Here is a 13,135-nt window from a genome sequence, read left to right on the forward strand (position 1 = left end):
TTTGTATTAAAAAATCACTTGAGGGTTTAATTAGAGCACCTTTTGAAACTTGGTCCACCCAAGTGTAGGAAGGCTCGTTACTTATATACTCTGAGAGGCCCAGTTTCTTGATTATATAGCCAGCGACAGGAACAACAATAAACACTAACGCTGGGCGAGGTAGCACTTGGGCATTTAAAGAGATTCACCCGCACTCGTGCGATGCAGCACTTGGGCAGGAACAAAACGCACTAACGCAGGGCGATGTAGCACTTGGGCAGGGACACCACAAAACTAATTCGCACTCGGGCGGTGCTGCACTGGGGCATGAACACAATATAAACGAATTAAAACCTGTAATAGGGCTACTTATTAATAGTTTTCTGTAAATAAGTAATTAAAGACTCGCTTACAACTTACATGAACGTGTTGATAGAAGTGAAATTATAATTTAATTGAAGAATGATTGGATTTAATAAAACATTTAAACAAAAAATCACGAAATCAGGAAAACAAATGACAGCGAATATGAATAAAGCAAACTTCGAATAATGAAGCAGTGTTGCCTACTCAGTATTTCGTCAACTTTATACTACTATTCAGCCAAATCCCTCTCAAAGTGAGAAAAGGAATCACACGGTTTTTCTAAGGCAGTCAACATGGCGGATTTAGAGCGAGAAGTTGTCTATGTACATCACCTTCTTTTTTGCATCAAGTGATATCACTATAGGGGTATTCACGATCCGGTGCATACTGTCTAGCATGGTGCACAGATAGCATAAATAGCATGACTATTGTTGTTTCATGTGTTCAAACAACAACAAAACTAGCCAGTCGTGCTATCTATGCACCATGCTAGACAGTATGCACCGGATCGTGAATACCCCTATTATTTTGAGAATGAGAGTGTAAAGAATAATTTTGAAGAAGAAGAAGAAGAAGCGAAAAAGTGGTAATGTAAAACCAGGTTGAATTGTACCTACTCTTCAGCTTCTTAAATTTGAACATACATTCGGTAAAAGCACATTATTTTAGGTACATTTGGAACGTAGTAAAATATTGTTTCATGTAAGTAAAAAAAATGGTTATGGTACAAACGGAAGGTGTAGTCCACCAGCTACCAAAAACGTATGCACATAAAAATACATGCTTACTGCTTAGGTACGTATATCTACTTTTAGGTACAACTTTTCGGCAAATTGGTACAATAGGAAAATTTAATATTCATCACTAGTGCGAAAAAATAATAATGTGACGTCAGCGAAAGGGTGGATGCTGTCAAATCGGGAAAGGGGGGACAAGCGGTCCGCGGAAGGCGCCACCTTTGTTTCGCTGCATCGTGATTTTGTATGGGAGACGGTATTGTATTGTGACGAAAATGTGAATATTTAACACATTTCTTTTAATCTGGCTAAGTTTCTGTTGTTAGTTTTCGAAGAAAAATTTGAGAAATATGTTATTTTTCTGTATAAATAATGTGTTTTTTAGAACACACGCTATGGTCCTTAATTTTGAATGTATGCAAAAAGGATTGCTGAGGTACAAAGCTTGTATGATTATTCTAAAAGGGCTTTTGTAGGTGGACGCAAGTAATTCTTGTTATGTTTCTTGTTACATCAGGTAGTTCAAAACTTGAACAAAACTTAAGAACTGGTAGGCAAAAAAGTACTTAAGCTCTAATATTTACTTGAATCCATGTAGTGAGAACATGGAGACTGAAGAGATAAAATGTTTTTATAACCAAGTGTTACGCAACGAAATAACATTTATAAAAGTGAAAATGACAAATGGTGAATGGCTTACTCCACGAAAACTTAGTGCACTTGATACATTCGCCACAAGTTAGAAGATTTAGGAGAGGAAAATAGTGACGACGAGCATTTCGTATCTGAATAGATTGTAGACGATAACGAAGATGATGTAACTCCAGTTCACTCCGATATAGAAGAAATCGAGTTATCAGAATACGATCCGGAAGATCATGAAGAACTTGACGATATACCGGGGAAACTATACTGCCAAGGAAGGAACAATTTGAGCTGCTCCACTACCACAAACTGCCAGATTCCCAACCCACAACATACTCAGGTCTGCAAATATGGACCAGTACATGCCGACGAAAAATAAATCAGTTTGGGTATTTTCAAGAATGTGTTAGAAAACCGAAATAAAAGGTTTTAAGCAGCAGGCGCTATTGAAATTAGATTAAAACTTGCAGAATATTCAACCAAGCTGCCTTTGGCATTTTCTTATAATATTCTGGATGTGGCTGTCCTTATTATGTACATAATTTACTTCGAGAATTGCACACACCTGAAGGCCTTTAAAATCCGAAATAGTATGTTCCTTCATCAACTTAGTGAGCAACTGGCGAAACCTGAAACAGAAGTGAGAGCTACTAATAGTCGAGTAACCAGAATATTTTCTGCACGCAACGTCATTGAAGCATTAAACGGCGGTTTTTTGAGGATAATGGATGTTGCGGTGACAGTGCGGGCAGAATAAAAACAAAGGGTAATTGTTCAATATACGTCCAACAAGGAAAACCTGCATATTGTGCAAAAGACCCGTGTGTGCAGAACATTCTACTAATACGCCTCAATGCAATATCTAGGTGTTGTTAAAAAGTTAGTAATTTTCAATTTATTGATATATTTTATTTTACAAGTCTTATATATATAATATATATGTATATAATATCATTATATTCTTGTATTATTTTAAAAAATTTATTCGGAATAAAGATTATTTTTCTAATGTATCAACATACATATTTGCATGCGATTTCATATACATCCCGGGCATGTATATGAAATCGCATGCAAAAAATTTCATTGAAATCAGTTAAGCGGTTTCGGAGATTAGCGTAAACGAACGGAGTCCATTTTTATATATTAAGATAAGCACGATGCGAGAAGCATAGAAACTCTTTGATGAAAAAAAATGTTTTCTCGGTTTCACAACTATCCTTTCGTTTAAGTTGGAACCAATATTACACACCCACAAAGCATAGAAAAAATGTCGATGAAAAAAATATATTTTTTCTCGAATTCAAAACTATCCTATCTTTTAAGTTGGAACCAACAATACACACCCACAAAATTTCATTGAAATCGGTTAAGCGGTTTCGGAGATTAGCTTAAACGAACACAGTGACATGGGATTTTTTATATATTAAGATGAGCTCTTATCTTTTAACTCTGACAGCCGCACTCAGAATATAATAATAATAATAATAATAGATTGGCGCTTACACATATTTTAGCGTTTCTCCGAGCTTCTCCTCCGACTTGTGGCGTGCGCCTTTGTGTTGTCACACAGTTTTACGCCGACTCCGAACGGCGATTGTATTTTTATGAGAAGCTGTTTTTCAAGGCAGAAATACACTCGGAGGTTTGCCATTTCCTGCCGAGGGACGACCGCCGTTAAGAAAAAAACGTTTTTCTATATTTTTTGCGATATTGCTTTTTCCAGGGCTTGAACCCAGATTCTGATGAGTGAAAGCGCGCACTTACAACTACCACACAGCGACCGACTCAGAAACGTTCATTAAATTAGCTCTAACGGGCAGTAAAATAATGATCGCTAAACCTGTTAAGTAATGTTTCCTCTCAGAGTTAAAAGATAGGGGCTCATTTGTAAATGAAAAATTTAAGTATGGCCCCAGTTGCGGATCTCTCGAATGGCACCCCAGTGCTCTGCTCACTGTTAAAGAATCGTTAGCGAAATTGATATTTATTGAAAACAAAAAATTTCATAATCATTCGTTAAAGAGTTAATTAATGATTTTCTTCACGTAACTTTAATGTTCATTAAATCCTATTAATGAACCACTAACTCTTAATTTTTTATTCCAAATTTTCATTTTATATTAAAACTAGCCAATGCCCGCTTGCTTCCCGGCGCCTAATAAGATCTTTTGCGTTGGCCAATACAAAAATAGCGTGTAAAAGCAAAATCGATCTGTAAAGTAAAATTTTATAATTTCAATTGAAACGAATAAAGAGCAGAAGCCCCTCACACATAGGCCAATAATAGTGGCGCTGTGATAGCACATGGAATTCTAATCCCTTTCGATGTCATGAGTTTTACCGATGGTCTTATTTGTACCTGTGAGGTCTCTGCCAAGTGTGCGTAATATTCTTCTATGATCTTGCAACTTCAACATTGATCCGTAAACCATGTAAGCCAATAAAAGTCCTTATAAGGAAACTAAAGAGCACAGATGAACGTTTTCAGTTATAGGAGGGTCAAAAATACTCGCCCCCACAGGATGAAAAGTTTTCACGTACATTGACTAAATGAGTCGTGTGATCTCTTAAATATCGTTCAAATGAAGCCATTGATATACCTACCGGGTTCCTTTTTTTTACGGATGTGGTCGAATCTTTCCTTATCAATTTGCCGAGCAATTTCGTCAATCGGAGATAGGAGCAAGATCACATTTAGGTTGTATGAGGGCGTCAGACAAATGTGCGCTTACACAATGTTGTGGTCTTTACATGCATACGTACACGAATCCTAAATTTAGCCATATGAAAGGTAAATTCATCTAAGATGAATATAGGCTTAAAGCAGACCAAACCCCGTGTTGGTTTCTATATATTTCGGCGGCAGCGCAATCCATTACGTCCCTTTTCTGCAAAACCACTGCTTTTCATGAAGTAAATACGCATTATGAATTTGAATCAGATTTTATAAAATATAGCGGGTTCATTTTTTGGAAACGAATTTTTCATCATACATGTAGCTCACTTTACGAATTCGAACGAAATCGATTAATAAATAAGACTTTTATAAGAAACTCTGCTCCAGCACCACCAGCGTGTTGTCTAGTTGGCTATAATAGGACCATATATGCAAGGTATAACCTCCGACAATTTGACTGGTTTTTGAGTGTAGTCCGAACAACGATAAGTGCTATCATTTTATGAATGTATGTACATATAAGTATGTTTCGAATGAAAAAAAAAATATCATGAAAGAAATAAACGTTTCGAATTTGCATTAACAAAATCAGTTCATAAATAGGACTTTTATCGGGTTCGTTGTTCGCAAATGCTTTTTTCATCATGCAGGTAGCTTATACTTTGAATTTGAACGAAATCGGTTCATAAATATGACTTTTATAAATAACCCGACTCCCGCGCCACCTAGCAGATCTATTTTTGGTAAACGTATTAATCTTCATGCTGGTAGCTTACTTTTTTAATTGAAAAGAAATCGGTGAATAAATACGATTTTTATAAATAACTCGTCTCCAGGGCCATCTAGCGGATCTATTTTTCGCATATGTATTTCTCATAATGAAGGTAGTATACAGTTTAATTTTCAACGAAATCGGTTCATAAATACGACTTTTATAAACAACTGGACCCCAGCGCCACCCAGCGAGTTTTCTGGTAGCCTAAAATAGGACCATATATGCAAGGTATGACCTCTGAAAACTTTACTGAAATCTATGCAGTAGTTTTTGAGTTAACTCAGAACAACGAAAACGGCTATTATTTTATATATATAGAATATCGTTTTATATGAAATAAATTAATTAAATATAATATCAATACATATCTTTTATTTCACTTTTGGCAGTTGTCCTTAAACCTAACTATATAAAATTAAAAATCAAATCAATTACGTATTTTTAAGAAAAACATACATATTTTATTAAAATATTTTGGCAGGTATTCCTTTGAAAATTATGTCAAATAACCCTATTGCGTCGATGTATAAGGTTGGTAGTACTGATAAATTTGTTGCATGCGAAGCATAATCAGCCTTAAGGTTTGCAAAGTTGTGTTACATTGTAAGAAGTTGTGCGAAGTTATGCGAGGTATGCATAATCAGACCTTTAAGTTGGGCATCGAAAAGCTCACGAGTATACCGAGGTTTTCGATACACGAGAATCTCGTGACATAGCGTTCCTCGCCAGAAATTGTTTCTCGAGCAATCTCGCGAAATCGAAGGCTCTACTTAAAAGTAAGAACTAAGACTTATAGCGTTCTCTTTTCTTCAAAATATGTTCTCTTTTTATTGCCCACTTCTTAGTATATTGCCCCCTTCTTAGTATTTATGCAAAGAGAGCAATGAGAAAGTAAAAATTTTTCGTAGAAAGGAAAATTTCGTTAGATTTTGCAGTAGTCAGTTCATGTGTAGTTATTTGTTGTTAGTGTTTTATGGCTTCAAATTAATCAATGCTTTCTTTATATAAAACAACAATGCATTCACAGGACCGTTCGGTAAGTTAGCGTATTTGCTAATTACATATATATACAAATTTGAAAGTGTTTTAATAATGCCATTTTTTCATAATTGGTTTTTGTTTTTAAACAGGACTTCTATGTACGCCGGGTAAGTCTATAACTATTTTAAATTCTATTTTGGTTTCCGTTCTGAAATGTAAAACATTTTCCTCTATTTTTATCTGTATAGATGTTAGAAAAATCCCATTCTTTTTATATTGAGACCTTATCCAAACGTTTCCCTGAGAACCTTTTCCTACCTACAGTCCCAACCCAACCTTACATTCCTCCTTTTTTCCTTAAGGACACTAGCACGTCATCAGTAGGCGATGCAGAAGGGGACACAAAAGCTCTAACACCGGAAGAAGTGGTGACCAATGTCGCCACCGACATTTTGAATAGACTACCTAAGGATTTTGATCGCGATGCTGCAATTGCTCGCTATCCCACGAGCTATCATCAGAGCATGAATACGGTACTTGTGCAGGAGATGACACGTTTCAATGTTCTACTAAGCACCATTCGGTCCAGTCTGATTACATTACGTAAAGCGATTAAGGGTAAGTAAAAAATAAAAAATCTAAAGCTGAGATCCCACGATTGCCGCAAATGGACCAATCTGGAACAATTTTTATTGTGCTGTATTGGAGCACAATAAAAAAATTGTCCCAATGAAATTCTGTACAGTCACACGGTTGCCTCTTTTTATACAATTCTCATTGCCGTAAGTTGGCGAAAAGCAATATAGTGACAATAATTGCCCCAAACTTATCACACGATTGTTCGAGCATGCGGCAATTGTGACCATAAAGTGTTGTGCTGACCTCTAAATTCTGTTTTTTTCTCTGTTGTGTAAAAATGGCGTATTCTTAATAAAAAAATAAATCAATTGCATCTGCTTTGTATATTGCGGGCTCATTTAGTGCAAATTTGTTGTTGTTTGAAAGCAAAGAAGCAAAAACTTGTGCCCAACGAAAACTCACGCATTTATTTAGAAGTTTGATTGTATAGTTTTTTTATTTTTCGACGATAACTGCAACGTGCTATGTGGAGTTCAAGTTGCAACAGTTTTCTTTTTAATTTTGTTACGTAGAGGTGTTTGTTTAAATGAAAGCTGCGAATTTACATAATTTATGTTTGGAATTAAATTTTATAATTATATGTACAGCTCGCAACAAAAGATAGCACCTTAACATTTTGATCAGTCTTGACTTTTTTCTTCTGTTGTTTAATGTTAATTTTTTCCTATAAAACCATAGCTCATTGTCTAGTAAAAACCACTTAAGTCTAAATTCCAAGCTTTATACAAAATTTGTAAACATTTCTTAAAATTTTGATCACAATTCAATGGTTTTTAATTTGGGTTTCTAGAAAAAATTTTGTTTTGCAGTTTACAAAGTAATTTACAGAGAAGAAAGTGCATAACACCGTCAGCTAAAAAAATTATAAAAAATCAACAGGATCTTTTAGCAACTTCAAACCTCCACCTTATTGTACTAAATTTAAATGAGCTACAAAACTAAATAACCATTTTTTTCTAGAAATCCAAATTATAAACCGTGGGATTGTGTTCAAAAGTTTAAGAAATTTTTATAATTTTTGTATAAAGCTTGCAATTTGGATTTATGAAGTTTTTGTTAGACAATGAGCTATACTTTTATACGAAAATAATGAAGATTAAATAAGTAGAAGAAAAATAGTCAAGACTGGTCAAAATGTTGAGGTTCTACTGCTTTGTCGTGGGCTGTATTGAACTTTTAAGTTTTTTTTTTTATTAATAAATTTATACTGTCATGGCAGTCCGCCATTTGGTGACATAAAATACCTTTCGTATTCTTCTCGTATGAGTTTTGCTTGTGGTGGTATATATCGCGGCAAAGATTCCGTTATCGGACTTCAAGAAAAATTATAATTTCACTACAAATTAAATTAAAAGTTATGTTGCTTCCGAAAACAAGGATATTAATTTCAGTGATTTTTGGACACATAAGGAAGCAAAAAAGTAAATTATTAATAAACAGCCTAAATATTGATGTGTATTGTTCACTTCAATTGCCGCACAAGAATACAATAAATATTGCCGCAATTTTGAAATTTTCATTGCCCCATGATTGCCAATCGAGCTATCACACGATTGCCGCACACGGGCCGTATTTGATTGGGCACAGTAAGCACAATAGCGGCCTCTATTGCCGCATGAGTCAATGTATTGTGAAATCACACGATTGGGGCATAAAATGAGGCAATAATTGGTGTATTGCGGCAATCGTGGGATCCCAGCTTTACCCATGTACATATGTAGTATTCCATTATTCGCCTTTTCCAAAACCGGTTTTCGTGTTACTCAAAAAACCCGATAAACGGGGTTTATTTTGCATAGTTTTTATGCAGTGGAAATACTTAGCCTGGTATGAAGTCATGACCAAAAAATTAAATAAAACTATAAACAGTAAAGATAGCTGTCCGGTAGAAAAAAAAAGAAAAATTAGTAGTTTTTTTTTTTTATCAAAATTAAAACAAATAAAAACCAGTAAAGAGTTTTTGCTTGGTCTTTTTTTTTAATACTTGATTGCATTTTTTCTGTCTTATTTCGGTTTTGAGTAGTGCTCTTGCTGTAGCCGGGTGCTTAAAGGTGCCTACTGCCGCCCGGGAGATCCCTGATTTATTTTGTGGTTCTAGCAACATCGACAGAAGTTTTTTTCAAGAAGCTGTCCCCCCGGCAGACAATGGCAAACCTCCATGAATATTTCTGCCATAAAAAAGCAGAGCACGAATGGGAAGAGAAGCTCTGCCAAACACGCCAAGCATTCGCTTGTTGGAATCAAGTCAAGGTCAAGGGATGCCCGTGCATAGTCTCAAAATTATATCCAACATGATATACTGTTCATTCCCAAATAACCTAGGATATAATTTTGAGACTATGCACGGGCACCTGCAAAACTTCGAAAATCATAAAAGTTTTATTCAGAGGTCAAATTTGGGATGAAATGAAAAAATCAGTAGATTGAAATAAGAGCACAACTTAAAGCCTTTCTCGAATTAAAAAAGAGCTGCTAAATCACTTATTCTGCTCAACAGCTCCTGTACGTCGCCTTATCATGAGTAACATCGATTCAAGGGCTACATCTTGTTTCAAAAAAAAAAAAAAAAAAAAGATTATAGAAAATTGTATAATGGGCGGAGAGCACAATTGAATTGCAGGCTGAATTTCAAAGGCTGCATCTGAATCGACTTGAAACAATTTAAAAAGTATTATATGATTTTATATTGCAAGTAAAGGGTGGCCCTATTCATTCCCAAAGTTTCGCGCTCCCGTACGGGATCTTTAATTAGACAGAATAGCATCATCGGAATTTTCTACTTCTTTCAGAGACGTGGGTGGATATTAAGAAAGCTTTAGACCAGGGCCGGCGAACCTTTATACATAAACGCGCCATTATTTCCAAAGAATTATTCTATGTAGCCATGACGTGCCAAACAGAAGTCATGACTTATCACCATTCGTGGAGACATAGGTGAAAAAATTAAAAAAAAAAACGAATTAAGCGTCTCTTAAATGTCTCTGTGTACCTTGTGACAGCTTATACAGACTTCTAAAATGTCTGGAATTAAATTCCAAGTTAGTTTTTATTTTTTGTAAATTTCGATATGAAATTCAAAGAATTAAAATCTTTCACTTAAATTGCTTTCGTGAAATTGGCTGTTAGTATTAGCAAATTTAAACAAGTTCATTTGCTTATTGTTGCTCATTATTGTGGCTTATTAACATTTTATTTTAATATTGTTATTGAGCTCAGTTCATGGGCGTAGCCAGGTAGGGGCAGGGGGAGGGCCCTTTATTTAGCATAAATGAATATACCAGCATAAAAATCTGCATACTCAAAATGTTCAATACATCCTCATATTTATACGTACCTATGTATATAATTTAAGAGAAGATATTTCGCTGCAAAGCAATGATTATAAATTATTAGTTTACCTTACAAAATTGCGGAGGAATATTACAGAGTATACGAAAAAAAGTTTATTTCTTTACATTTTATATTTTGAATAACGTCTGGTCCGGCTATTTGATTTACTATACAGGTATGTAGAGCTATGAATTTAAAAAATACATCAGGGTTTAGTTGAGATATTCGCTTTTGCCCACACACATTTCCCAGTACTGCAAAGCTTTTGACTGCCATTCAACTGGGAGTGGCCCACGTGCGCTGGGTTTGGGTCCCGCCACGTTAAAACCCTGCCCAATGAAAAAAAAATACATGCCTCGGATGTCACCCCCTTCTTTTGATGACGATCACGGCAAACATAGGAAGGACTATGATTTTAGGGTATGCGCTTGGAATATCCGAACCCTTAATCGGGATGGTGCCTCTGCCCGGCTGGTTGATGTCCTAGGGAAAATAGAGGCTGACATCACCGCCATCCACGAAATGCGATGGACGGGGCGAGGAAGGTAAGCGTGGAGCCTTGCGACGTCTACTACAGTTGCCACGTAAAGGAGTGCAATTCGGTGTTGGATTTGTGGTGGGAGAGAGATCGGCGTTCACTCTAGTGGACGAAAGTCTAGCCACAATCCGCATCAAAGCGAGATTCTTCAACATCTCATTCATATGTGCCAATGCTCCGATGGAAGAGAGGGACGAGGCATCCAAGGCTTTGTTTGCTTAGAGCGTACATATTAGCTGAGGGTGATCGATTTCGCCGGGGCCCGAAACTTGGCAGTATGTATTACTGGGTTCTAGCATAAATAGATCCATCAAGCTACATGGATGTCTCCACATCGAAAAACGGGAAACCATGTTTTCACGTTTTAGATGTACATACGTACACTCCGAGGGCCAAACGTCGACCGTCACTACTATATTGATGCATTCACTATACGATCCAACCTCGGAGCAGCAAACCCCCAACAATCCAAGGAAAGTTCAACGTCGAAAAGCTGCAATCAAAACAGACGGCCAATGGATTCGGCGCTCGACCCTCACACCTGCTGTGAGAGAGCACTTTTCAACAAACCTTGCGAGTTCAGTGGAGCAACATTTCCCGCTCATTACTGGTACGATGAGGAGTGTAAGACAATGCTTGAAATGCTGGCCGACAGAAAAAACACCCGAAATTTTTGGCAGAGAGTTGAGCGACTTACGGAAGGTTTCAAGACTCTTGTAGGAACAACCATGGCGACCTAGTGACCGATGTCCAGAACGTACTCAGATTATGGAGGGAACACTTTTCGACCCTTTTGAGTGGCAGAAGCACTGAAAGAAGTGTAGAAGACGAACCCGAGGTCCCAGTCGATGGAGTCGATATCCCAGCGCCTGACTATGACGAAAAGTGCCAAAGCTGCTTGAGCTGACGGCCTGTCAGCTGAGCTATTTAATTACAATGGCAAGGAAGTAATAAGGTGCATGCCCGACGACTGGAATACATGTGCGCTCTGTCCAATCCACAAGAAAGGCGACCCCACCATGCGTGCCAACTTCCGCGGGATCAGCCTTCTAAACATAGGTTGCAAGATATTATCGAATTTATTGTGTTAAGACCGAATACCACCGTCAGTGAAGTGATTGGGCCTTATCAGTGTGGCTTTAGACCTGGCAAATCTACCATAGACCAGGTATTCACAATACGCCGGATCTTGGAAAATACCAGCGAGGAAAGGATCGGCACTCACCACCTATTTGTCGACTTTAAAGCCGCTTTCGACAACACTAAAAGGAGTTTCCTATATGCCGCTATGTCTGAATTTGGCATGCCCTCAAAACTCGTACGGCTGTGAAAAATAACGTTGAGCAATACAAGCAGCTCTGCTCTGTTGCCGTTCGCCACCAGACGGGGTTTCAGACAGGGCGACTCTCTTTCATGTGACTTCTTTAATCTGATGTTGGAGAAGATAATAAAGTCTGCAGAACTGAACCGCTCAGGAACAATTTACTACAACAGCGTACAATTGCTGGCTTATGCCGATGACACTGACATCATCGGTAAGAAAAACCGCGAAGCCAGTCCTGGCTTTTCCAAGTTGGACAAGGAAGCAAAGCGAATGGGCCTGGTGGTAAACGAGGACAAGACGAAGTATCTCGTGTCATCAAACAAACAATCAGCACATTCGCGGCTTGGCACCCACGTCACTTTTGACAGTTATAATTTCGAGAAAGTAGAGAATTTCGTTTACTTGGGAGCCATCATTAACACCGATAATAATGTCAGCATGGAAATCCAACGCAGAATCGCTCTTGCCAACAAGTACTGCTTTGGACTGAGTAGGCAATTCAGGAGTAAAGTCCTCTCTCGACGTACGAAAACCACACCATAAGTCACTCTTCATGCCCTTGCTAGTATATGGCGAATTAAAATACAGCGGCTCAACTGGCTTGACCATGTCGTTCGAATGGACACCGACGCCTCACCTCTGAAAGTATTCTGGCTTCACTTGGAATTTCCAATTGGCGTCAGTTGCTTTGCCGGTTACAGTGCCAAATAAGAAGAAGAGAATAGATCTATAACCTTATCAGTCACACAGTGTTATAATCCCGACGAAATCCTTGACGGTGGTACCAGGAGGGGAACGGTACATGACGGTAGGAAGTTTAGTTTGGGTTAAAGTCTCACACTGACGGGGTTAGGCTTTCGATGCTTCCTCTTCGTAAAATAATCATGCTCAGTAAAAATGTAACATAATTTAAATCGACGAATAGTTTCATATCAACTTTTGTGAACTTCTGTTTATTTGTTTTTTTGTACAACATATTTACCTCTATTGGTTACAATAATTTTAAACTATAATAAACAATTTTTTAGTAAGTTATTGGTTTTGATTTTTTGTGTATGGCCCCCCTTAAATTTCGTTCTGGCTACGCCCATGGCTCAGTTCATCAAGTGAAGTCACATCAGGATACATAATAAATTTGAGT

The 13,135-nt window shown here is 37.3% G+C and overlaps 1 protein-coding gene across 1 annotated transcript; it reads left to right on the forward strand.

The window, feature by feature from the left end:
• Positions 1-6,197: 6,197 nt before the first annotated feature.
• On the forward strand, positions 6,198-6,789 carry LOC118741510 (dynein heavy chain 12, axonemal-like). The gene is made up of 3 exons (XM_036473509.1): positions 6,198-6,218; positions 6,313-6,330; positions 6,412-6,789. The coding sequence occupies exons 1-3, from the start codon at positions 6,198-6,200 to the stop codon at positions 6,787-6,789; spliced, it is 417 nt and encodes a 138-aa protein (XP_036329402.1).
• The last annotated feature ends 6,346 nt before the right edge of the window (positions 6,790-13,135 follow it).

Source organism: Rhagoletis pomonella, unplaced genomic scaffold (assembly GCF_013731165.1).
Source record: "Rhagoletis pomonella isolate Grant_MI unplaced genomic scaffold, Rhpom_1.0 Rhpom_scaffold_00006, whole genome shotgun sequence".
Classification (NCBI taxonomy): Eukaryota; Metazoa; Arthropoda; class Insecta; order Diptera; family Tephritidae; genus Rhagoletis; species Rhagoletis pomonella.